Genomic DNA, 23,975 nt, shown 5'->3' on the forward strand with positions numbered 1-23,975 from the left:
AAAAAAGAAAATGTGTGACTTGTTGAGCTTTTTAACACTAAAACTAAAATTCAGAGAAAGGATGGAACATCGATACCTGACACTGGTACTGTTTATTATTATTTTATGGATTGGATTAAAACTTTAAGTGAAATGGACCACTTCTACAACATCAGATAATAGCTAAGAGGCGTGAGCAAAGGAAAAATAAATCTATAAATTGTTCTTAGTCTAACATATTAGGATTGGATCAACAAACAGAGGGAACGATCAAGAACATTGTATGATGAAACGTAACGTCAATTAAATTGAATATTTTTATAGTGTAGTAATAACGAATGAGTGCGGGGAGCGCAGCGGAGAAATCAGTTTGAGCGAATAGAAATTTTCCAAACCTCTTTTCCTAACGAGCTAAGCACTATCCTACTTCGAATGTGATCAAATTCACGACACTTCCAGATGTTAGTTCAGATTGCAAACGAAAACGAAACGAAAAGGTTAAATGCAAAATTAATACAACTCCCATCATAGGACAGTAGAGCTATGAAATTCCAAAAAAAAAATATATAACTCCATGTAAATGTATGTAAATAGATTGAATATTTAAAACAGCCACACAATAATCGCATATGTCTGAAACAAATAGCAAACAACCAATAAAGGGGAAAAAAAAGATGAAAACAATATCTAAATTTACAAACCGAGCATGAGAACGAAAGAGCAAAACATAAAACCAACAGATTATATAGATATTTAATAGCAACGGGGAGGTGCGAGGACGGTTAAGAGCGATTTTGTTTTTGTTTACCGCTTGTTATGTAGTTTTAAATTTTTACAAACAAGCAACATATAGAAACTAATGAACAGAAGAAAAAAACGCTGCGGCAGCAGCATAAAAAAAAAGAACAACAAGTAGAGTTTAAATTGAAGTTAAACATTTCATACTCGTAGCGTATACATTATTATATATTGCGAAGGTTTTTTATTATATTAAGATGCAGGTCGAACCGAGGACGAGTGTGAATGTAGAACGTATAAATTAGTAGCGAATACAATTCTCTGAAAGTTAGTTGTTTTGATTGAAAAGAGTTTGGTTGCTGGTTGCTTTGGTTGCGGCGCATAATAAGACGGGAACGAAACATATTCGATTGATAGATACGAAACAAAGATGGCTATGGATTAAAACAAAAAATCATTAGAATGATGAATATATTTTTACATAACTTGATAGTAAAGAAAAATAAGTTCATTCATATTTAAAACAGAAAAAAAAAACATGTAGCGAGTTAGTTAGAATTTTGTTAAAATATTACGAAATGTTCTTATTAACAGGAAAAAAAAGAAATTTGATAGATAACGATTATAAAGGTTGTGTAATTATTTGAATTCAATACACGAGGAAACAAAACAAGAAAAAGACAACAACAACAACAACAAAAATAACAACAACAAATGGGAAGTGTAAATAAAGATTACTATGAGAAATTTGAAACCGGTGGTGTATAATTTTTCCGATTGTTTGGTTCTATTTTTACGACCCACTTCTCGTTCCTCAAGCCTGCGATGATGACCTAAAGAAAGAATTAAAGAAAGAAAGTAGCGAGCCCGAAGTACCAGACGTGTGACACGTTGCGATGACGTTCGAGTTTATATTTTTAAAACGTGGATAATATAGGTCTAGAAGACAGAAGGGGACTTTTCTTTGTGGATTGAGATTATTTTGCGATTTCGCCGTTGGTTCTCCCAGCGGAAGCAGTTCTTGACCACCGTCAACAAAGGTGCGGCAGAACCAGAAACTGTTTTCAATAAATGCTATAATGTCGGGGAAAATATTGATCATAACTATCAAAACAAGATAGCACAATCTACATAAAGCAATACGGATTTATTCTCTCTCGCATTTTGCGACATTCGTAATCTGTAACAGGGGTATAATAAATTTATTAAAGTTCAAAGTTCGCATAGATTCTACACCCCACCGGGGGATGTAAGATTTGCTTACAATTACAGTCAAGATTCCTATAGTACGGTTAATAGGAACCGCACAATGGGAACCGGCATTAACGAATACACGTACCATATGGGATTAGAGCTAATTGGGGACAAACACTTAAGCTGGTTTTAGACAGAGCAAGTCAATTGATCAAGTCAGTTGAATCAACTGACTTGAACGCGAATTGGACGTGTAAACCATGCCATTCAACTGACTTGATCAACTCACTTGAATTGAAAAAAAAAAAAATTGAACCAGGCTCAACTTTTCAAGCCAATTGAATTCAACTGAGTTAATCATTTTACTTGCCTAGTCTAAACCCAGCATAACTTCCTGGTGTCTTTTGAAAAGTTATTAACAAGATGGATGACCACCGTTTGGGAAAATGTCTCATCCGGAAAATCGCAAGTCGGAACATCCGTAAAAGTGGTAAATTCATGAAACTGATCTTAGAGCTCCACGTTTTTTATTCGAAACCACTCATAGACGTCTTATTACAATTAGTTTTGAGTTATATCCGAAATTTGAACTCTGGGGACTACAGGATGGTCCTCCGGAAGATCCGAAGCATCCGTAAAAGTGGTAAATTTATGAAACTGATCCTAGAGCTCCACTTTTTTTTGAAACCACTCATAGACGTCTTTTTAGAAATCCGGAACATCCGCAAAAGTGTCAAATTAAAGAAACTGATCCTAGAGCTCCGTGGTTTTTTTTTTCAAAACCACTCATTAGTGTTACGGATGTTTCGGATCTTCCAGCGGACCATCGTTTAGTGGTTTCGAAAAAACCACTGAACTCTAGGATCAGTTTCATAAATAGACCGCTTTTACGGCTGTTCCGGATCTTTAAGTGGATCATCCCATGGTCCCCAGGGTAAATTTTCCAAACAACTCCGAATTTATTGTGATAAGCCGTTTATGAGTGGTTTCTAAAAAACCACGAAGCTCTAGGATCAATTTCATAAATTGACCACTTTTGCGGATGTTCTGAATCTTTTAGTGGACCATCCCGTGGTCCCCAGTGTCAATTTTCTGGTTACAACGCCGAATTTATGCCACGGATACACTTGGATTACCTACTATGAGCATGAGCATTATTTGTATATTAATTATGAGCACTATACAACAACTGATGATAGATGATAGTTGTTTACCACCCATTGTAGCACGGAAACTAAGTCCGACAGCAGTGGACTCTCATTTCTGTTTGTCTTGATCAAGCTTTATAACCTTTGATTGTCCTCAACATGTCGCTGTATGTAATTGTAATTGTTCAGTGTATAGGCTGTGCCAACCGCTAAGTTGGCTTATCTACACTGAGGCAAAAGTACTTAAGAATTCCATAAGAATGACTAATGACTTTACGACAAAAGGATCTGTTATGAAAATCATAAGTTTATCTTATGACTTCGGAGGGGAATTTGTTCATCATACCATATAAGTTGTCTTATGAAAATCATATTCATGTGTAATGAATAACATACGTATTTACTTGTGAAAATCATAATGCGTAGTTATGAATATCATTATTAACTTGCTATAATAATCATAAGTATGTTATATGAATTATTTTTTTAATAGAAATTTAATTATCAGAAGCTTATAAATTGATCGAAATTTATCCAACCGTCACTTATTTTAAGGATGGACAAAGCTCGATCAACTTATGTTTTCTTGCTGGAAAATATTCAATCATTTGCTACGGCTTAAATGTTCTTTTATTGAAATATAATTAATTATCAACATTGGTTTATTTATAATACTAAACTTAATAATATTCTCTACATCTAGTTAAAATCATTATTAATCCTGAAATAATAATGGTTTTTCACTTCATGAATAGAAAATGGAGATCCAATCACTGCATTAATACCAATAATACACATTGAATCACATCTTTCTACTGCTTCATAAGCTAATAAATGATCATATGCTCCTTTTTCCCAATTTCTGCACATTTTATTTTTCGTCAATTCTTCCGTTTATTATTGACAGTCAAAAATCAACGCTTCTCTATGTTTCACAAACTCTTCTATTTCTAACAATTTGATCGATGCGTTTTCCGATATTGTTATAAATTGACCTATTTTAAATTGTAAACCTTTGAATTGGATCGAATGTGCAAAAAAAAAACTTTTTCTTTCACATTGAAAGGGCATTCGATCGCGATTTTCGAACAGTATGGTCTCGATTGTAGGGTGTTAACATTAAATTCACCTTCAACTTCCAAATCAAAAAATCTTTTGTGGTACAAATCGTGACTAAATTGCAAGCAAGATTTAATACATAAAGTATATGCAATGTTCAATCGTGATGAAATGACATGCGCATATTCTTTAAAGACCTGATGTTTAGCTTCGCTTCTGAAGCACATCATTCGCTCAACCGGTCCACTTTTTTTAATTATGTTTGGGTAATGAACGAGAAAATGTTGCTTGGGTTTAAGAGTGTCTTCAAAGAGCATCTGATACAAATAATGATGAGATTGTATCAAGTTTTTCAATTCTTTTAAATCATATTCTGTATTGTATTGTATCATATTGCGACTCGATGTCTCCTTCGGCAATTGGGGCGAAGTGCTCTTTGTCTCGTTTAGCTCTTTGACGCTCAGATTGTTATTGATTGATCTATAATAAAATGATTTGTTTTTCCGTCAATTTTTTTACTTGTAGGGTGTACAAGTACAACCCTTAGCGTTGATTTTTGACTGTCAATAATAAACGGAAGAATTGACGAAAAATAAAATCACCATTTACTGAAAACATTAGGGGAAACGCTCCTATAGTTGCGGTACGTTAGAAGCGTTAGGTTCCTATAGTTGTGTATTGAGTCTCCATGCACAACTATAGGAACCAAACGCTTCTAACGTACCGCAACTATAGGAGCGTTTCCCCTATCATTTAATCGTGTCATATTCTCACTAAGTTTTACCTTTGATTCTTTAGGAAAAACGCGAATAATGACTGCACTAAGGTTGTTTATTGACTCTGCAGTGGTTTTTCGTCCCAAAGATAAATGGAATCGGGCAACCGTGTCGACGACTAGCTTTTGACCCGCGTTAGAAAGCTTGTGCGTTGTCGCTTCTTTCAACACTTGTTTTCCATAATCTGTTTTTACCAAAAGAGCTCGGAGATGGTTTGGCGACAGAAAAGGAGGTGATTCGCTGTTCGCTGATGTCAAAAATTCTTCTCTTTCCTAGAAGCAGTAAAGAAGTAGATTTTTAGAACTTAGTCAAATATATTATAAAATAACTTACGTTGTTTTGTTCCACGTTTCTGTTCTCAGGAAAATGCTCTGCTACTTCTGGCTCTAAAACCTCGACGGTACGTACAGCTGGAGGAAGCTTTTTATTTGATGTAGGCTCACTGAGAGTACTTCGAAGTGAAAATAATCCTCTTTTCTCGAGCTTTTCTGTAGATAATTTTTCTGCACTTTCCGCTCTTTGACTCTTCAGTGGTAATTTCAAACTTAAATACAGCTGCGTTCGTGATTGTCGTCTGCTTTCCGGTTGCTGAACTCGAGGCTGCTGGTAGAACAAACTCACTCGAATCATCAATTTCGTTAACTGGTTTGTTTACATGGCTGAAATCTTCATCAGCAGATGGATAACTTTCCTGAATTTCCTCTTTAAACACTCGGAGATCCTGTGAAAATGAAAAAAAAAACAAAATGGGGTAAAACACGAGGAAATAATAAGAAACAGGAACTTACATCGATCCGATTCGGATTCCGATTATAACTGCTTTTTCTTTCAGGAGCTGGCCACCTCTTGCGAAATCTGGAACTTCTTCCACTAGCAAACAGTTTTGAAGGTGCTTGAAATGAAATCAATTAAAAAAGCATAAATCATTTAAAATAGGATGCAAATACTTACATTTCTCTGCCGCCAATCCAGCACCCAGCTCCAAATTTGGTTGATTTCAAATGGAAGCGAGTAATTCGAAAACAGCGAACAAAAAGAAGCTTCATCCAACGTTAGCAAGTCTATTAAGCGTAGTTTTGCCTGCTGAAATAGCCCAATGCACACACCCGGTACATTCGAAATTAAATCTGCGATTAATCTCTGTTCGTTGAACACAAGGCTTCCATGATTCGCCATTTTGACAAACTGACTTCAAATCCAAAAATGATAACTTCATCGACGCTTCTGAAAATCATAAGTTACGCTTATGAAATGCATAAGCGTCTTATGAAATCAAAATCATCCGGGTTCATATGTTATGCGTTATGAAATTCTTAAGTACTTTTGCCTCAGTGTAGGGACTAACCCCCTAGTCTATACATCTACTGTCTTTCCCGTTGCACTCGTCAGCTCGTGCGATACTCTAGACACACATGGGTGGTCGTATCCGGGTCCTCCCCTGGGTAGGCTCGTGTCCGTCCAGGTTCTGGTACATTAACTTATATCTATGCATGGTAATTATACTTAACAACTCACCTTTTGATTATAAATGTCGATTATGCTGAAACTATATGAATGTTAGTGATCATTATTAGGTGTGTGCTGCAATGAAGTAGTAATTGAAGGAAATGAGATTCTCATGTGGCTTATACACTGAACCAATTTGACATATTCCTGTTATGTGGAAGTCTAATAAATTTGCGCTATAAGATAATCCATTGAAAATGATATGATTGAAAATGTGTCAGGTAAATTCTATATGAATATCCGATACATTTACAATGCTCATAATTTGGTAACATTTATATGATCATCATATGATAAATGAAAATCGGTCAAATTATAATAATTAACTGAAATGGATTTGAAACCCATAAGCATAAGCTTTACTTTTCACCACAATATAATATATGTGTCATAAATCAATCGAAGTAAAGTTTATGTGAAAATCACATGAAACTTACTGCTTCTTTTGACACATATATTTAATCGATTTCTAAAAATAAATCGAAAAATAAACATCAGGCAGTGGGAGCTTTAACAGTTGTGTCTTTTTTTTATTGTAGCTGATTTGGGATTCGATCCAGAACTGTTGAGGTGTGATGCTTTCGGTGTCTGTGCTCGATTCCATTGGGCCACGGCTGACTTTAAGATTGAGCTCGTTCAATTAGCATGAAGTAAGAACAGCTCTCCCGACATGGAATGTAGTGCAACGTTATGCTCACTTTGCTAGAGTGAAGGAAAATAACACTGTCAAATTTATGCTCCGTTTCGGTGGTGTCGTGTATTCAAATCTTTCTTAATGCTCCTGTGTGCAATAAAACAACGACTACATTATATGAGTTCATGGAACTCGTTTATGACACTCGAGTGTGAAGATTTACAATTAGAATCTTAGCTAATTAAATATTGCAGTAGAATCATTTTTTTTTCAATCTCAATACATTCTTTTCCGGAACCCCTTATCTTATGAAACAATAACAAACAAAGATTATTCAATACAGTCTCATTGTTGTTAGTAATATTTAGTTCCACTAATCATTTTAATGGGAGCGATATTCATCCCAGAAAACCATGCCAAAACAAATGTTTGCTGTTGGATTTATTAAAAGGCAAATCTATATGACTATCTAATGATTGGGATAGATCTGTTTACAATCTTTATACCTCAAAAATCAAAGGAAGCTGTTCCAATGAGATATATATGTTTTCCTGTACTGCAAAGTTAAATGACAATCCAATAGTTTCTACATGTCTGTTTACACGCGACATATCAACAAACGTCAAAAATCGTTAAAAGCAACTCCAATAAAATATACATGCCTATCTTATAAGATATATCTTTTAGTGAGCAATATTGTTCATGAAAACAGGTATATTTTACTGAGTTTTCTCATAGTGCAAATTTATATGATTTTCCATTAGTTTCTAGATATCTGTTCCCACCCATGACATATCAACAGTTTTTCACCATGAAATATATCAGACAATATTCATATACTTTTTACCTATCGCTAACCACGTTCGAAGCAAAATATTATCAAGTACTAAGTATGTGAAATTATGATAGAAATCATTCCATATCGCAGTCATAGTTTTTAAGTGATAATCCAATGGAATCTATCAATCATCACATAGAATTAATAAATCTGCTGACATTGCTATGTTATCAGATGGATCCAATAAACGGTACATGTCGATTTGTTTCAGTGTAGATAATTCTAAAATAGGTAAATCATGCAAGCACACACCTTTTACAAATCTTATCCTACTTACCAGTTCCGTCCAGTATAAATTGGCTGTTTCCAAATGGCCTAATCCTTTCTGACTGCTTACTCTATTACGTTTTCTCGCTTTTTTTTTCCCTTCTTCCTATTGAAAATCTGGCCGTGTTCCCATTTGTTCTCAGGTAGGTAATATTGGTACATGAGGGGAAGAAAGAAATAGAACAAGTTAAGTGTGAGCCGCATGCGTTGGTTAGTCGTTTGGGTCATGGCGTTGTGTTCTCTATTTTATTTGCCTCTATTCAGCTCTCAGATCGCCCCTCCCCCAAACTATTGTGGATGAGATAAAGAACCCACATTTGGTAACCTCTCGCGAGCTGCAATCCATAAGATATGAATAACAAACAAATCTAGAACGGGGCTTAAACATATAACATTGTCTAAGACTGATCATGATTAATATAGTATGAATAATGAGAATTGTATGAAGAAAAGATGGTCCCAAAAGAAAGTTCCCTAGCAATAAAACTATTACTCTGTGCTAATATAAGTTATTTCAAAATGGGCATCCATACTCAGAAACTATACCCGACCTCAACAAACTGTACCGAAATCAGAACAGCTAAACTACTCGGTAAGATTTTGGCATTTCTATTTAATTGTATTAAGCTGTCTCACAGAGACCAGACGTCCAAGTTCATTCAGAAACTTGTGTAAAGTTAAGTGGAAACGTTGCCGTTACGTAGCGCTAGCATCTCCTGATTTCCTCTATAAATTTATCACTTTCGTCCAATTTGGCGCTAGTACCGATACATTTTCTGTTGAAAATTGCCACTTGGCGCTACCAGCACTTAGTGTCTAGTGTAAGTTTTGCAACGCCAGCGCCATCATGTTGTCAAAGAGGGTTTTTAAGAGGGGAAGTCGCCGTTAGTGGCGCTTAAGTCGAATAGGAATCTTTACACAAGTTTTTAGAGAAATTTTGGAGCCTCAACGTCTGTTCTCTGTGGCTATCTTATATCGATCTCTTTTCAATAATTGCAACATTTGAATAATGCAGAACAAATTTAACATTGTTCTAGAGCCAAATTGGTTTTGAAGGAAGGTCAAACTACAAACAAACAGCTCAGCCGCTCTGAACCCTATGAAAATCTTTTTTTTTTTTAACTCTTTATTTGTTCCTAATTCAAAATAAATTACATTTCATTTTAACCTAGGTGCTCCAGTTACTGCAGTAACGTACCAGCCTTAATTGTTATGATATATATCTAAGTGTTTTTACATTGTTCATGTCTTGGCAATTCAGTATTTTAAACAGGTTTTTTAACCTGCATGTCAGTATAACAATTGATATCTTAAAACTAAAAACTAAAACTAAATCTTATCTAAGTATAAAGGGAATTAATCGTTGCAATTGAGGATTGCAACGATTTTTGCCTGAAATTATTAATTATTTTGTTGGACATTTGTGCTAAAGTCTCAACATTCGAAATTCTATGTACTTCGGTAGTACTGTACCAGGGAGGCAACTTCAAAATCATTTTCAGAATTTTGTTCTGAATCCTTTGAAGTGCTTTTTTCCTGGTAGTGCAGCAACTAGACCATATTGGCACAGCGTAAAGCATGGCCGGTCTAAAAACTTGTTTAAATATTAGAAGTTTATTCGTCAGGCAAAGTTTGGATTTTCTGTTTATAAGAGGATACAAACATTTTATATATTTGTTACATTTGGCTTGAATGCCCTCAATGTGGTCTTTAAAAGTTAATTTTTGGTCAAGAACTAATCCAAGATATTTCACTTGGTTTGACCAGGAAATTGGAACTCCGTTCATAGTGACTATGTGACTACTACTAGGTTTCAAAAAGGAAGCTCTAGGCTTATGTGGAAATATTATAAGTTGAGTTTTGGAAGCGTTGGGAGAAATCTTCCATTTTTGTAAATAAGAAGAGAAAATATCTAAACTTTTCTGCAGTCTGCTGCAAATTACACGAAGACTTCTTCCTTTAGCGGAAATGCCTGTGTCATCAGCGAACAAAGATTTGTGGCAACCCTGAGGCAAATCAGGGAGGTCCGAAGTGAAAATGTTATACAATATAGGCCCAAGAATGCTACCCTGAGGAACTCCTGCCCTAACAGGTAGTCGATTAGATTTGGAATTTTGATAATTTACTTGAAGAGTTCTGTCAGTTAAATAATTTTGAACTAATTTCATAATATAAAGTGGAAAATTAAACTTTTTCAATTTAGCAATCAAACCTTCATGCCAAACACTGTCGAATGCTTTTTCAATGTCTAGAAGAGCAACTCCAGTTGAGTGGCCTTCAGATTTGTTTGAACGAATTAAATTGTTAACTCTTAAGAGTTGATGAGTAGTTGAATGCCCATGGCGAAATCCAAACTGCTCATCTGCAAAAATTGAGTTCGTATTGATGTGAAGCATCATTCTATTCAAAATTATCTTTTCAAAAAGTTTACTTATTGAAGAAAGCAAACTTATTGGACGGTAGCTAGAAGCTTCAGCTGGATTTTTATCCGGCTTCAAAATTGGAACAACTTTTGCATTTTTCCATTTATCAGGAAAGTATGCCAAATGGAAACATCTGTTAAATAATTTTACCAAGAAAGACAAGGTACTCTCTGGGAGTTTTTTGATGAGGATATAGAAAATTCCATCATCACCTGGAGCTTTCATATTTTGAAAATTTTTAGTTATAGACCTTACTTCGTCCAAATCAGTCCCCCAGGAACTCGGGTCTAATTTAGAAATATTATTTTCAAAAGTTTTGTTCCTCAGGGCAGAGAATCGCTTTTTAATTTGTTTTTGCAAATCCCGCCAGATAACTTTCATGGCAGGATCGCGTGTTCTTTGATATTGTCTCCTACGGACATTTTTAAGACGGATCAAGAGCTGAAGATCATCGTCTATTATAATTGAATCGAATTTAACCTCGCATTTTGGTACTGAGGCAGCTCTTGCTTCAACTATAGAAGTAGTCAGAGATTCAAGAGCATAATTAATTTCATCTTTGGTTTGCAAAGGAATGTTTGGATCGAAGTTATATTCCATAAATGTTCGATACCGCTCCCAATTAGCTCTATGGTAATTGAAAGTAGAGCTGTTGGGATTAGAAATTATTTCTTGGGATATTTCAAAAGTTACTGGAAGGTGATCAGAACCGAAGTCAGCATGGGTAACCAATTGGCTACAAAGTTGACATGAATCAGTTAAGACCAAATCAATAGTGGAGGGATTTCTTGCAGAAGAAAAGCATGTTGGGCTGTTTGGATATTGAATAGTGTAATAACCTGCAGAACAATCATCAAACAGAATATTACCATTGGAATTGCTTTGAGCATTATTCCATGAGCGGTGTTTTGCATTAAAATCACCAATAATGAAGAATTTAGACCTGTGACGGGTAAGTTTCTGAAGGTCACCTTTAAGAACATTCTTTTGCTGGCCTACGCATTGGAATGGCAAATAGGCAGCTATAAACGTAAGTTATCCAAATTTTGTTTCAACAGAAACTCCCAAAGTTTCAAAAACTTTGGTTTCAAATGAAGAAAGAATTTTATGCTTGATTCGTCTATGAATAATGATGGCAACGCCACCACAGGGTCCATCAAGACGATCATTTCTATAAATCAAGTAATTTGCGTCCTTCTTAACCTTATGGGCAGGTTTAAGGAACGTTTCAGTTATAACGGCAATATGCACGTTATGAACTCTTAAAAAGTTAAATAGCTCGTCTTCATTATCTTTAAGAGATCGAGCATTCCAATTTACAATATTTAATGCTTTAAAATCCATTACTGAATTTTAAAGTCATGACAATATTATTTGCAAATTTTACTCCAGTTTGAATAGCATCAAACATGGAGTTAGATTTAAGCATATCAGAAATCATGTCAATTAATGAATTCTGTAAAAATTCCATTTTGGGGGCAGTAATGCTTCCTAAGTCAAAATTGTCAAAATTTCCATTAGAACGTTGGTTAGTATTTTGATTTCTACCCGCTGCAATAGCAGCATAGGTAGCTCCATTAACTCGCTGAACATTGTTAGCAGCGAGGGGAGTAGGTACAGATGAAACATTTGAAGCAGGGGAGATATTTGTACCTACGGGTACGAATGTAGAATTTGTTCCTCGCTGACCGTTGTTAACAGCAGAGGAATTTGTACCTGGTCGGAAACGTGGAGCGTTTCCTACCTGACGGTTAGAACGAGATTGTAGGATCGCTTTGCGAGTCTTACATTCCCAAAAATTGGATTTGTGGTTTTCACCACAATTTGAACATTTAAATTTCTTAGGATCTTCCTTCACAGGACAGTCGTCCTTTGCGTGAGAGGAATCACCACAATTCATGCATTTAGCTGGCATGTAGCAATTTTTAGTTCCGTGACCCCATCCCTGGCACTTACGGCACTGGGTGAGGTTTTGGAAATTTCCTCCAGTCTTCCTGAAGTGTTCCCACTTCACTCGGACATGGAGCATAAGGCTAGCTTTTTCTAAGGCCTTAAGGTTGTTTAGTTCACTAGACTTGAAGTGAACTAAATAAAAATCATTAGAAATCCCGTTGCGCGAATCGCCAGGACGGGATTTCATTTTCATTTTGATTACTTGGAGTGGCACAACTCCAAGTAATTTTGCCAGTTCATCTTTGATCTGATCCAGGGATTCACCACTGGGCAGTCCTTTCATGACAACCTTGAACACACGTTCAGTTTTGGTGTCGTAAGTAAAAAATTTGTGCTTCTTCTCAGTAAGATACTTGAGAAGACATTTAAATCCGTCCAAGGTTTCAGCCAATACACGGCATTCACCCCGACGTCCAATTTGTAGTGAAAACTTAACTTTCACGAAATTCAAAAGTTCCATGCGAAGAGCATGGAAATCGGTAGTGGTTATCACAATAGGGGGAATCTTTTCCTTCTTGGCATTAAGCCGGGAAAGTTTACTAGAATTTTTCTTGGATGATGGATCATTCTCATCATCCGTGAGCAAATCAAATTGATTACTCAAATTAATTTCATCAGAAGGGGGGTCAAGAGTTTGCCCCTTTCTTTTGCGTTTAGGCGCCATGGCGGCAGTAAATTTTTATCCAAATCGACTTCCAAGCAGATTACTATAAGAATCTGAAGGATCGAAGAGGAATTTTCCAAATCGATATCCAAGAAGGATTACCTCGGGTAGGGTCCAAACAAGGATCGAAGAGGAATAAGAGTTGAACAAGGTAGAAAATTTTTACAGGTTGAGCACTGAAAAGTGCTGTTTAAATTTGTTGTAGCTTTAGGTAGTAGTAACACTTCCTTCAACAAAAAGCAAATAGATCCGCACGGCAAGAGAGCACGATGCGGACTGTCTATAAAAATTATGCTTTCCCAATATGGTACATTCCTTCACTATAAACCTGTCATTTCTAGCCTATCTGAACTATTTAATAAATGGAAATCATAACATGAGTTACGCTCCTCCTGAGCGGGCCCTCCGCATCCTATCTCTGTCTTATCTCAAATGCCAATGGTTTGAATGTATCAATATATACATTGGAAATGACGTTCAATCAAATAAACCCATACCCCACTCACTTGGCCAGGCTTCAGAATCGTCCAGTGGGCAGTGCGCTCTACACTCCAAGTTCCCTTTCTTTCAAATTTACCCCAAATTTTATATTTTACCCCTTTGAGTGTTGATTAATCACAATGAAACATTGTGACAGAGCACGGACTTGAGGTTACTAGAGTATTAAATAATCTAGGTCCTATTTAGGATTATATCTGAAAAATCCAAATTTGGCCAACGCCCACCCTCAACATGTCGCTGTATGAAGGGCCAAAAACGGATTGGGTAGATCGACAGGCAAAGTCGCCTATACGCATCTACGGAACAATAAAGAATCTCTTTCTAGCAACTTGATCAGCTAATTGGTCAAAAAGATAAGCCCCCAAACAGAAAGATGCCCCAATGAGTGGGGAGAAGAGCCCGCCATTTATCCACGAAATGTTATCAACAGGGAGTTGGCATTCCCACTCTCCCCGTCCAAATCGCTGTTGGACCGTCCCTGACCGCCCTGTTGGACCGTCGCTTCCCTTTTATATATGTATTTCAATCAGTGTCGTCGCGTAACCTCACTTTTTACCTGTGCACCAACTTTCAAAACCAGATTTATTGCCATATTCATACTCGAATTGGTTGAAAAATACTCCTAATCTTCTAGTTTACTCGAAATCTATCCATTGGAAGCAATATTTTGATAATTGTGTATGTTTTGAGAGTTGGTGCACAGGTAGATTGAGGTTAAGGCGACGCCACTGATTTCAATGTATATACGAATTGATTGTTATGATTATTGTCAATAATACTTACATTTCGATGAAGATCGTGCTACTTATTTTACCTGTTTTGTGAAACTCATCATCACAGAATTCGACCATGAATCTTAGACCAGGTCCATCAACAATACACTCGTTCCGAGAAGGGGCTGATGGTCATCTTTTTCTTCTTCTTCAGGTTCACTCGAAATGAAGGCTCGGTGCGGTTAGTAATATCAAACAGTGTTACATGCAAACGAAAAAGAGATACAGTTTCATCTGAATACCCAACTAACCATATCTCATTGACATTGTCTCACTCTGAACCAACATTTAAAGTTATTTTGTGATTATATGGTTACTTTGGTACTCACATGATATGTTGTGCAAGTACCACAAGTTCAACAACGCCCAACTATGGACAGCTCAATGTTAATACCATTTACTCCTTGAATCAGCGTACACCAACATGATAATCTTCTAAGAAACACCTAAGAATGTATATAGATAAGGCTCAAAATACAGTTTTAACTAATGGTACTTTATAAACATCAAGCTGTCCAATATTGGACCCTGCCAACACACGGCGCCTGCACGGTAATGTGGGCCGTCAGAATGGTTCATCGGTTGCGAAGTGAAGTGCTTCTCAAACTGAAGCGATACATTTCTCAATTTTTTTAACGTTATCCTAACGTAAACTTAATATTATGACCCATATGCCCTTCCACGCCCGAAACGCATCCACCACACAAAATCAAATAAAAATGTTTCTGTATGACAAACACGTCCAGACATAAACGAGAATATTGGTGTATATCTTCACTGTAACAACTACGGGTAATCATCGAAAGTACTTGCATTTTACTCAGGCACTTTTGAGCAAACTGTAATCACTTTCTCATACTCGAAATGTGCCACGACGGCACAACGACGCCCTATACGCTGTCTGACCAAAGCGCAGGGATGAGCACTATACAACAACTATACACAAACTATACAACTGTGATCATGGATGTGCTTATAATTTATGATACAAATAATGCTCATGCTCATAGTTTGTCATCCAAGTGTGTCCGCGGCATTATTGTGATAAAACGTTTAGAAGTGGTTTCTAAAAAACCACGGAGCTCTAGGATCAGTTTCATGAGATTACCACTTTTACGGATGTTCCGAATCTCGCACAGGGCCAGACTTGTGACCTACTGGAAACTGACTATTCCCAAAAGGTGGCCAACTATCTGCTTAACAACTTCTCCGAAGACATCAGGAAGTTATCTCTTCAAAATGCCGTACAACCAGTTTATGGTCCCAATTAACTCAAATCCCATATGGGGCGTATATTCGTTAATGCCTGATCGACCTATTATAGGAATCCAGTGGCACCCGTACTATAGGAATCTTGACTGCACCTCCAGTTCGGCATCCCTATCCATACATTCAACGCACTGTGCGCCGGGCCCGTTCGCTCACAAATATTAAAAATGCAGATAGATATTCAATATTAGTTCAAATACTATCTGGTGCTAATCGAGTTTTATTTAATTAACACATCCATCTCGAAAACCACAGCATCGTGAAACGTGAGGTCATCCAAAGAACGAATACCAGATTGTTTATATTAAAAATCATTGTTCTTCATTATTTATTACTCTCATCTTCAAGTTGTGTGTCTAAGCACATTAAATGCACCCTTCTCGTGTGGAAGCTTTCGGTAAACAATAACCAGAGGGCTCTCCAAGCTCACTGGTCGCGTATTCCCCAATCTCGTCCCACCGCATCATCTTCATCATCATCATCATTATCTAATCACGAGCATCAGCCTTCTCCACGGCAAACGGAGCATCCACCGGCAGGGAACCACTGTCGGTAATCACAACGTCCTGCACCGGACGGTCACGTCCGTCGGTTTTGGTCTTCTCGATCTTTCGGATAACGTCCATACCCTCCAGCACCTTGCCGAACACGACGTGGCGTCCGTCGAGCCAGCTGGTCTGCTTCACGGTGATGAAGAACTGTGATCCGTTGGTGTCCTTTCCGGCGTTGGCCATCGACAGCCATCCGGCGCCGTAGTGCTTCAGCTTGAAGTTCTCATCGGCGAATCGCTCTCCGTAGATCGAACGGCCACCGGTTCCATCGCCGCGGGTGAAATCTCCGCCCTGGATCATAAAGTCCGGGATGACGCGGTGGAACTTGCTGTTCTTGTAGCTGGAATCGAGAGGGTAGAAAAAAGGATTGAACAATTAACTTAAATATTTACTATGTATATCAAAAAACGCTGATTTGCTACAAATGAAAATTGATTTACGTGTGCCATGATGAGTTTTTGCTCATATCAGATTCTGGTCACGAAAGCACCCTGAACGCTGCGAACATGTCTGACACTACTGAGATGAAGTACTAAGGAATTCTGAGATGGAGTCCAAAGGAAGTTTGAGATGAAGTTCAAAGAAATTCTGAGATGAAATCCAAAAGAATTATGAGACGAAGTCCAAAGAAATTCTGAGATGAAGTCTAAAACAATTCGTAGATGAAGTCCAAAGGAATTCTGAGATGAAGTCCAAATTTATTCTGAGATGAAGTTCAAAGGAATTCGGAGATGAAGTTCAAGGGAATCCTGAGATGAATTCCAAACGCATTCTGAGTTGAATTCCAAAGGAATTCTAGGATGAAGTCCTAAGAAATTCTGAGATGGAGTCCAAAGGAATTCTAATATGAAGTCCAAAGGAATTCTGAGATGAAATTCAAAAGAATTCTGAGATGAAAGCCAAAGGAATTTAGAGACGAATTCCAAAGAAATTCTGAGATTCTAAAAGAACTCGGAGATCAATCCCAAAGGTATTATGAGATGAAATCCAAAAGAATTCTAAGACGAATCTAATGCGTATTCTGTAACAAAGTTCAATGGAATTCGGAGAGGAAGTCCAAAGGTATTCTGAGATGAAGTCCAAATAAATTCTGATATGAAATCCAAATGAATTATGAGACGTAGTCCACAGGAATTCTGAGATGAAGTCTAAAAGAATGCTGAGATGAAGTCCAAGTGAATTCTGAAACGAATCCAAACGAATTCGGAGATGAATCCCAAAGGCATTTTGAGATGAAGTCTAAATAAATTCTGATTTGAAATCCAAATGAATTATGGGACGTAATCTAAATTTATTTTGAGATGAAATTCAAAAGAATTCTGAGATGAAGTCCTAAGGTACTCTGAGATGCAGTCCAAGGGAATCCTGAGATGAATTCCAAAGGTATTCGAAGATGAAGTCCAAGGGATTTGTAAGATGAAGAGCAAGGGAATTCTGATATGAAGTCCAAAGGAAGTTTGAGATGAAGTCCAAAGAAATTCCGAGATGAAGTTCAAAGGAATTCTGACATGAAGTACAAAGGAATTCTTAGATGAAGTCCACAGGAATTCTGAGCAAATTCCAAAGGTATTCTGAGATGAAGTCCAAAAGAATTTTGAAATGAAGTCCAGATTTATTCTGAGATTAAGTTTAAAAGATGTTTAAGATGAAGTTCAAAGGAATCCTGAGATGAATTCCAACGAAATTCTGAGATGAAGTTTAAACAAAATCTGAGATGAAGTCCAAAGGAATTCTTAGAAGAAGACCAAAGGAAGGTTGAGATAAATCCCAAAGAAATTCTGTGATGACGTCCAAAGGAAGCCTGAGATGAAGTCCAAAGGAATTCTGAGATGAAATCCAAAGGATTTATGAGACGAAGTCCAACAGAATTTTGAGATGAAGTCCAAAGGAATCCTGAGATGAAGTCCAAGGGAATTCTGAGATGAAATCCAAAGGAAGTTTGAGATGAAGTTCAAAGGAATTCTGAGAAGAAGTTCAAAGAAATTCTGAGATGACGTCCAAAGGAATTCTGAGATGAATTTCAAAAGGTTTCTGTGGAAAAGAAAGGAAGTTCTGAATTGAATTCCTATGCAATTCTTAGCGTAAATACAAAGGAGTTGTGAGGAGAGTTTTAATGAGGAATCTTGACAGGAGGGTTAAATTTAAGAGGAATGTCAAGATAGTTTTAATTATTGAATTCTTTTGAAGAGAGAAAAATTTCGAGGTGATAGTAAGATCAACCAGACATAAGATTTCAGACAGCGATTCGCCTTCAGGCTCATACATATTAAACCCGGATTGGAGACGAAAAATCAATTTGCAATATTGTTGAGTAATTGCACCCTAAAAAACGAATAACTGATGCATCAATTATGTAGCAAAAAGCGAAAGTCATTACTTTGGTAAAGAATTGCTATGTTTCACCAATTCAAGCCGAACAATGCATTAGGTCCTAGGTAACATTGAGATAGTGTCTTCGTCGATATTCTCTTTGCATCCTCACGGCCATATTAAGACATTCCCAGCTAATTTCAGCACACAGATCGATGAAACAAGCTATTATCTAGCATTTTTACGACAAACACGACAAGAAACGGTCCAGTACCCAAGTTACTAACGAAAGAGAAAGCCGACAGAGAGAAACGATGAATGTTACTTAGGACCTAATGCATTGTTCAGTTTGAATTGATCCGGAAGCTGTGACGTAAAGTTTGACCGGTTTATTGGCGAATCAAAGCAAAGCCAAAACTGTTCATGCGACACCTAGTTTTAAGATACGCAATTACAAAAGTGATGATGTACTAAAAAAATGTCATGTAATTTGACAGATATCAAAACGTCATTACCATTTTCACCCACTGGCCATCTGTGAGTCAATCGGCACTTAGATTTTTCCGAAGACAACAAATCAAGAAGCCCTCGTCTATCCACATAAAAATGTGTGTTCAAACTATTTAAAACGTGTTTTGCTACTATTTCAATTAATCACCTGGTTAATGTTATCTACACTTTACTCCAGGAGGTCAAGAAACTAGTTCTAGTCAAGTTCGAGTCATCATTTTCTGAATATTCAAGGTATTTGTATCAATAAACATTTCAAGCTGAACATTGCAACATTGATCGATTCTCTTCATCGACTTTCTCTTTCGTTTATAACTTGAGCACATAATCGCTTCTTTGTCTGGTTGACGTATTAGATGCTACATAAATCGATCTTTTATCGATCTGTGAACTGAAAATAAGTGGGAATGTCTTTACATGGCCGTGTGGATGCGAAGAGAAAGTCGACGATGAGAATCTGTCAATATTACTTAGGACCTAATGCAATGTTCAGCCAATGTCACCCCGTCCTACGGTATGTGACATTATTGAATGATAAAAGTTTGATGCGCTTGGAGGGGCTGACAAAATCGGGTCATTACTGTATACATTCACAGTTTTTGGGCTACTTCAGGTCTAAAACTGGAATGCCTATAATTATGAAAACTGAGCAGACTCCACCAGTTCGAGTTGCTCTCCTTGGATTTAATTCCGATCAAAAATGTTAATTCTGTGTTCACTCGGCTGCCGAAAAAAGCAGGCCACTCACGATGTGTGCCACGCGATCGTCTGTTTTCTCAGCAGCAACCATTTGTGTGGTCCTCCTCATTGTACTTCATCAGCAGTTCTTTCGGTCGATGCGTCGTCGACTTTGGAAAGCAACCGTTTCGTGATGAGTGTGTGAGCACGTTTTGCGTCCATTGCTGTAATGGACGTGCTCTGACCCTCGTTGGCGATACTGCCATACAATGAAACCACTGGAAGTGGCTTCCGTTCTGATGGAGGAAGCTTTTTGGATAGCGGAAGATAAAGTGTTTATTGTGTTGTACCTTTTGACTATAGTTTTAAGCTGAGTACTGCGGACTCACTTAAGGTGCTTGTCACTAGGGAGCCAGTGTGAACTGTCAAGCGGGAGCCAAACATTCAGAAGCAGCAAATGCAGTTACTGTTCTTATCTACCGTCAAGCATTGTAATCTCATAAAAATGATCTATACTTTTTCAAAACACATTCTTAATTTTAAGTTCAAAGATAAAAACCAACAGGCTTAGAGATGAAAGCATAAAAACCAGCATAGTTTTTATGAGGCAGCTGAGTTTTCAATTGCAGTAAAACATACTTTGGCGAAACATGTATGTAAACAAACTTTGATAGTGTCATGGGGGCTCGAGCACTCCTGGCTCAGAGCTTTTGGCGGGAATCAACTGAGAAAGAGCAAACCAGTTTTAAACTTGAGAAAATTTTCAGGCAGTTTTCCATTGGCTTGCAAAATAAAATTGGTCGACTCCGCAGTACCCAGGTTTTAAGATGTATTGTATAGTAAACAAAAATCCTCGGCTCTGTAAAGTTAATTCGATTGAGCCTTATCAAATAAATTAAAAAACAAAAATGTGAATTCATACGACTTTGAACAAATAAAGCTGACAAGTTCTTGAGAGCATAATAGTTTATTGCAAAAAAACTGCAATGACATTTTATTAAATTGTGATGACAACATGCTACTGCGAATGTTGCACTAGAGTCCTGCGCTGAAAATAACTCAAATTTGTTTACGCCCAGCCCATAAATGTTAATTTTAAACGTTCTATCACCACTAGACTAGTGTGCCGATATAAAATGTTGTAAAATGTAGCGCTATGTTATATTGAAATCGGTAAATTTTTATGTTTATTGACCTGAGCGAAGAAAAATATGCATGATTTTCAGCGCAGGAGTCTACTTTTTTTGTAATTGAATTAAGTTTTAGGTATACCGTTACATGTAGGGTGATTTGTCCCGGGTTATGGTAATGGTAGAAACAAATGATGGTCAACTTCAATGCTAATTTTATGAAATGATAGCAGAAAGCATACTTATATTCTGGGAGTATATGTATATTGCTATACATTTACAATCTATAGATATAATACTCCGGAGAGGATCTAAGCTACAACATATCCCCTTCTTCGTTGTGCCATTTTATCTTTAACAGAAGGAAATAAATAACGGTATGAAAATATAGACTTCCATAGCATTTCAATCAACAATTTAAATTCCCACATCATCAGCAACCTTCCACTGATGAAAAATGTAGCACAAAGCAACAATGCAATTAATCTAATTAGAAGTTACCGCTTCTGACAATCGAATGGCCAGCAAATCTAATCCGAAGCATCACTATGACCTAAGAAAGTAGTGATCACGCTCTACACAAGTGTTAATTAAATTCAAAATAGTCATTGGCTGGAATTGATGCTAAAGCTTTAATTACTGTTTCACGCATATCTACTGATGCACCGGAAGTGGAAGAACGATGTAGCTACAATTGTTGATTATCATCCGCTCGACCGAACCATCAATTAAGGGCATCTAATTCACACACGCGCCTACACAGCACAATACGTTTACGATAGAATCCAGTCTACAGCGGTTGTACTTACCCTTCACCTTCGGCATTCTCGGCGAGAGTTTTGAAGTTTTTAACGGTTTTCGGAACGGTACCACCGAACAGACCAATCACAACGCGACCTTCCGACTTTCCACCGATGGCGATGTCGAAGTAGACCTGCAATTCATCACAATGATATTAAATAATGTCTGCCGCATTTTAATTTTTCTCTAAATAAAAAGGCCAAGCTCAGTTATTTCGTACGCTCTTCTCATTATTTCGGGGAGTTTTAATAAGCATCCGGTATAGCCATCAAAGTCATTGCTTTCGCTTTGTTCCATTGGATTGAAAGTGCTTTTCTTTGCTTTGTTCGTTTTAATTCATTCCACATCTGGGACATTTATGTAAAATAGTGCGAAATAACCTCTCACAAAGAGACACGTAATCATTCCATAAAAAGGAAGAAATGGACACGGAGATAAAATCGTCTGCGAGCCCCCGATTCGCACACATACATGCAAATATGAACTGACATAAAGAGGTTGAATAAACTATAATTTTTGCTTGCATACCAAATTACACCTTCATTCAAGTCAATAATGGAAATTCTGCGGTCAATTCGCAACGGGATAAACCGGTTTGAACCCCCGCAAATTTGTTTCAATCAAAAAGAGCAGTACAAAATGTCTGAGTACGAGCACAGAAGCCTCATAATTCAATTTCGAGTTCGTAGATAAAAGAACTCGGAGCATCGAGAAATGAGCAGATAACACACTACGAGCTAAAAAAAACACTTACCTTATCAGTAACTTTGGGTCCTTCTTGGGCCAGGGCCCCGACTAGCAGTACACTGAGAACTACGAAAAGCTTCATTATGAAACACTTGGAGCACTAAATCAGCTTAACTGATTCTATCTTAGCTTAACTTGAAGCGTACTAAACTTATAAAGAAACGAAATTGAAACCGGCAGGCCGTGAACCGATGCCGTCGATGTCTGACACTGAATTGACTGGTAGCGATGCCACTGCGAATGGGTTTAAAAGAAGAAACCGAATCGACTCCCCGGTACAGTAGGTTGGCAATTTTAGGACCGGTCGTAACTGTTAACGAAAACCGAAATACTAAGGGCACAACAGTATGGTTTTAAATTGAGTTATCACGTTGTAGAAATCAACTCGGAATGTATTGTAGTTTAGTCATCATAAGTTGTTTTGCAAATATGTTGCAGTTTGAAAATCCATTAGCACCTGTGCAGTATACGTGTAACAATCACAATGGCAAGGGGGAGAAAAAAAACCGAAAACCGGCATTAGGTTTCCTGCAAAAGCTCATAGAGGTCAGGCCAGTTGGCGAGCTGTCATACCGACACAGAGACTTGTCTAGATCTGTGACAGCGTTAATGGATGGATGCTTTCAAATTGAACGTTATGTAAATTACGTATAATTAATAGCGAATTAGTATTCAGTTCCAACCTGGATCGGGTATCAAGATTGGGTCAGCTTGTTTTTTGGCAAACGTCAGCTGTTTTTAAAACCTACCTCAGCAGGTTGAGGTTCGCACTGACAAAAAGTTCAGTTCAGCACTGCTGAACGAATTCACTATTTATAAGTTTGACGGAAATCAAAGATATTTTATTAACAAGATATCCCATTAATCAATTCCTCGTACAAGGCACTGGATACACCACCCTTATGTGATCGCAGTGATATCTAGTGAGTGCACATTGAAACTGTGGGGAGTTCCTCGCCAACTTCACCACCAGGGCTCAACAAATGACAGGTGTGAGTATGACATATGCCTCGACATATGCCAACCGAGGGAAGAAGATGATCGATGTCCTCATCATCTGGGAGGGAGAAACAGACTCGGAAAATGTGAATGTCAAGTGAAGCCAGAAATGAGCTGTCACAAACTGTCAGTGGGAGTCAGCAGTACAAAACATCAATCAATGGGAAGTATTGATATCGAATACAAAATATTTTCTTGCTTGAAAACAATTTGCACTGCAAAATTTTCGTTTCTTCAGTTCAGGAATCGGTATGTAATTTAACTAAATTGTAGTGTATCAAGCATGTTATATCGTAAATTTGATAGTTTTCTCAAAATAAAGGGGGTTGTAGAGATATTCAGGTACGGTTATAGTACGTTCAGACTACAGAGTTATAACATGTTATAGCGCTATCTTGATGGTGGTTTCTGTGTTGCAATTATTTGACAACCGTTATAACATGTTATAACTCTCCAGTCTGGACAGCGTTTTACTCTAAATTTCCGGGTTCGTGTCGGGTACGAGTATACGAAGAAAATATTTTTGA

The 23,975-nt window shown here is 37.3% G+C and overlaps 2 protein-coding genes across 2 annotated transcripts in view; both read right to left on the reverse strand.

The window, feature by feature from the left end:
• The window catches only part of Atac3 (Ada2a-containing complex component 3), a 215,746-nt gene that overhangs the window by 127,683 nt on the left and 64,088 nt on the right, over positions 1 to 23,975 (reverse strand). The window lies entirely within an intron of this gene.
• Positions 16,042 to 22,601, reverse strand: LOC135714328 (peptidyl-prolyl cis-trans isomerase 5). Its single transcript, XM_065237659.1, has 3 exons — positions 22,457 to 22,601; positions 21,711 to 21,835; positions 16,042 to 16,613 (listed from the first exon to the last, which is right to left on the reverse strand). The coding sequence occupies exons 1-3, from the start codon at positions 22,529 to 22,531 to the stop codon at positions 16,211 to 16,213; spliced, it is 603 nt and encodes a 200-aa protein (XP_065093731.1). The 5' UTR covers positions 22,532 to 22,601; the 3' UTR covers positions 16,042 to 16,210.

The sequence above is a fragment of the Ochlerotatus camptorhynchus genome, unplaced genomic scaffold (genome assembly GCF_037179485.1).
Source record: "Ochlerotatus camptorhynchus isolate MF236.1 unplaced genomic scaffold, CSIRO-AGI_Acam_v1.1 ptg000639l, whole genome shotgun sequence".
In the NCBI taxonomy this organism is placed as follows: domain Eukaryota; kingdom Metazoa; phylum Arthropoda; class Insecta; order Diptera; family Culicidae; genus Ochlerotatus; species Ochlerotatus camptorhynchus.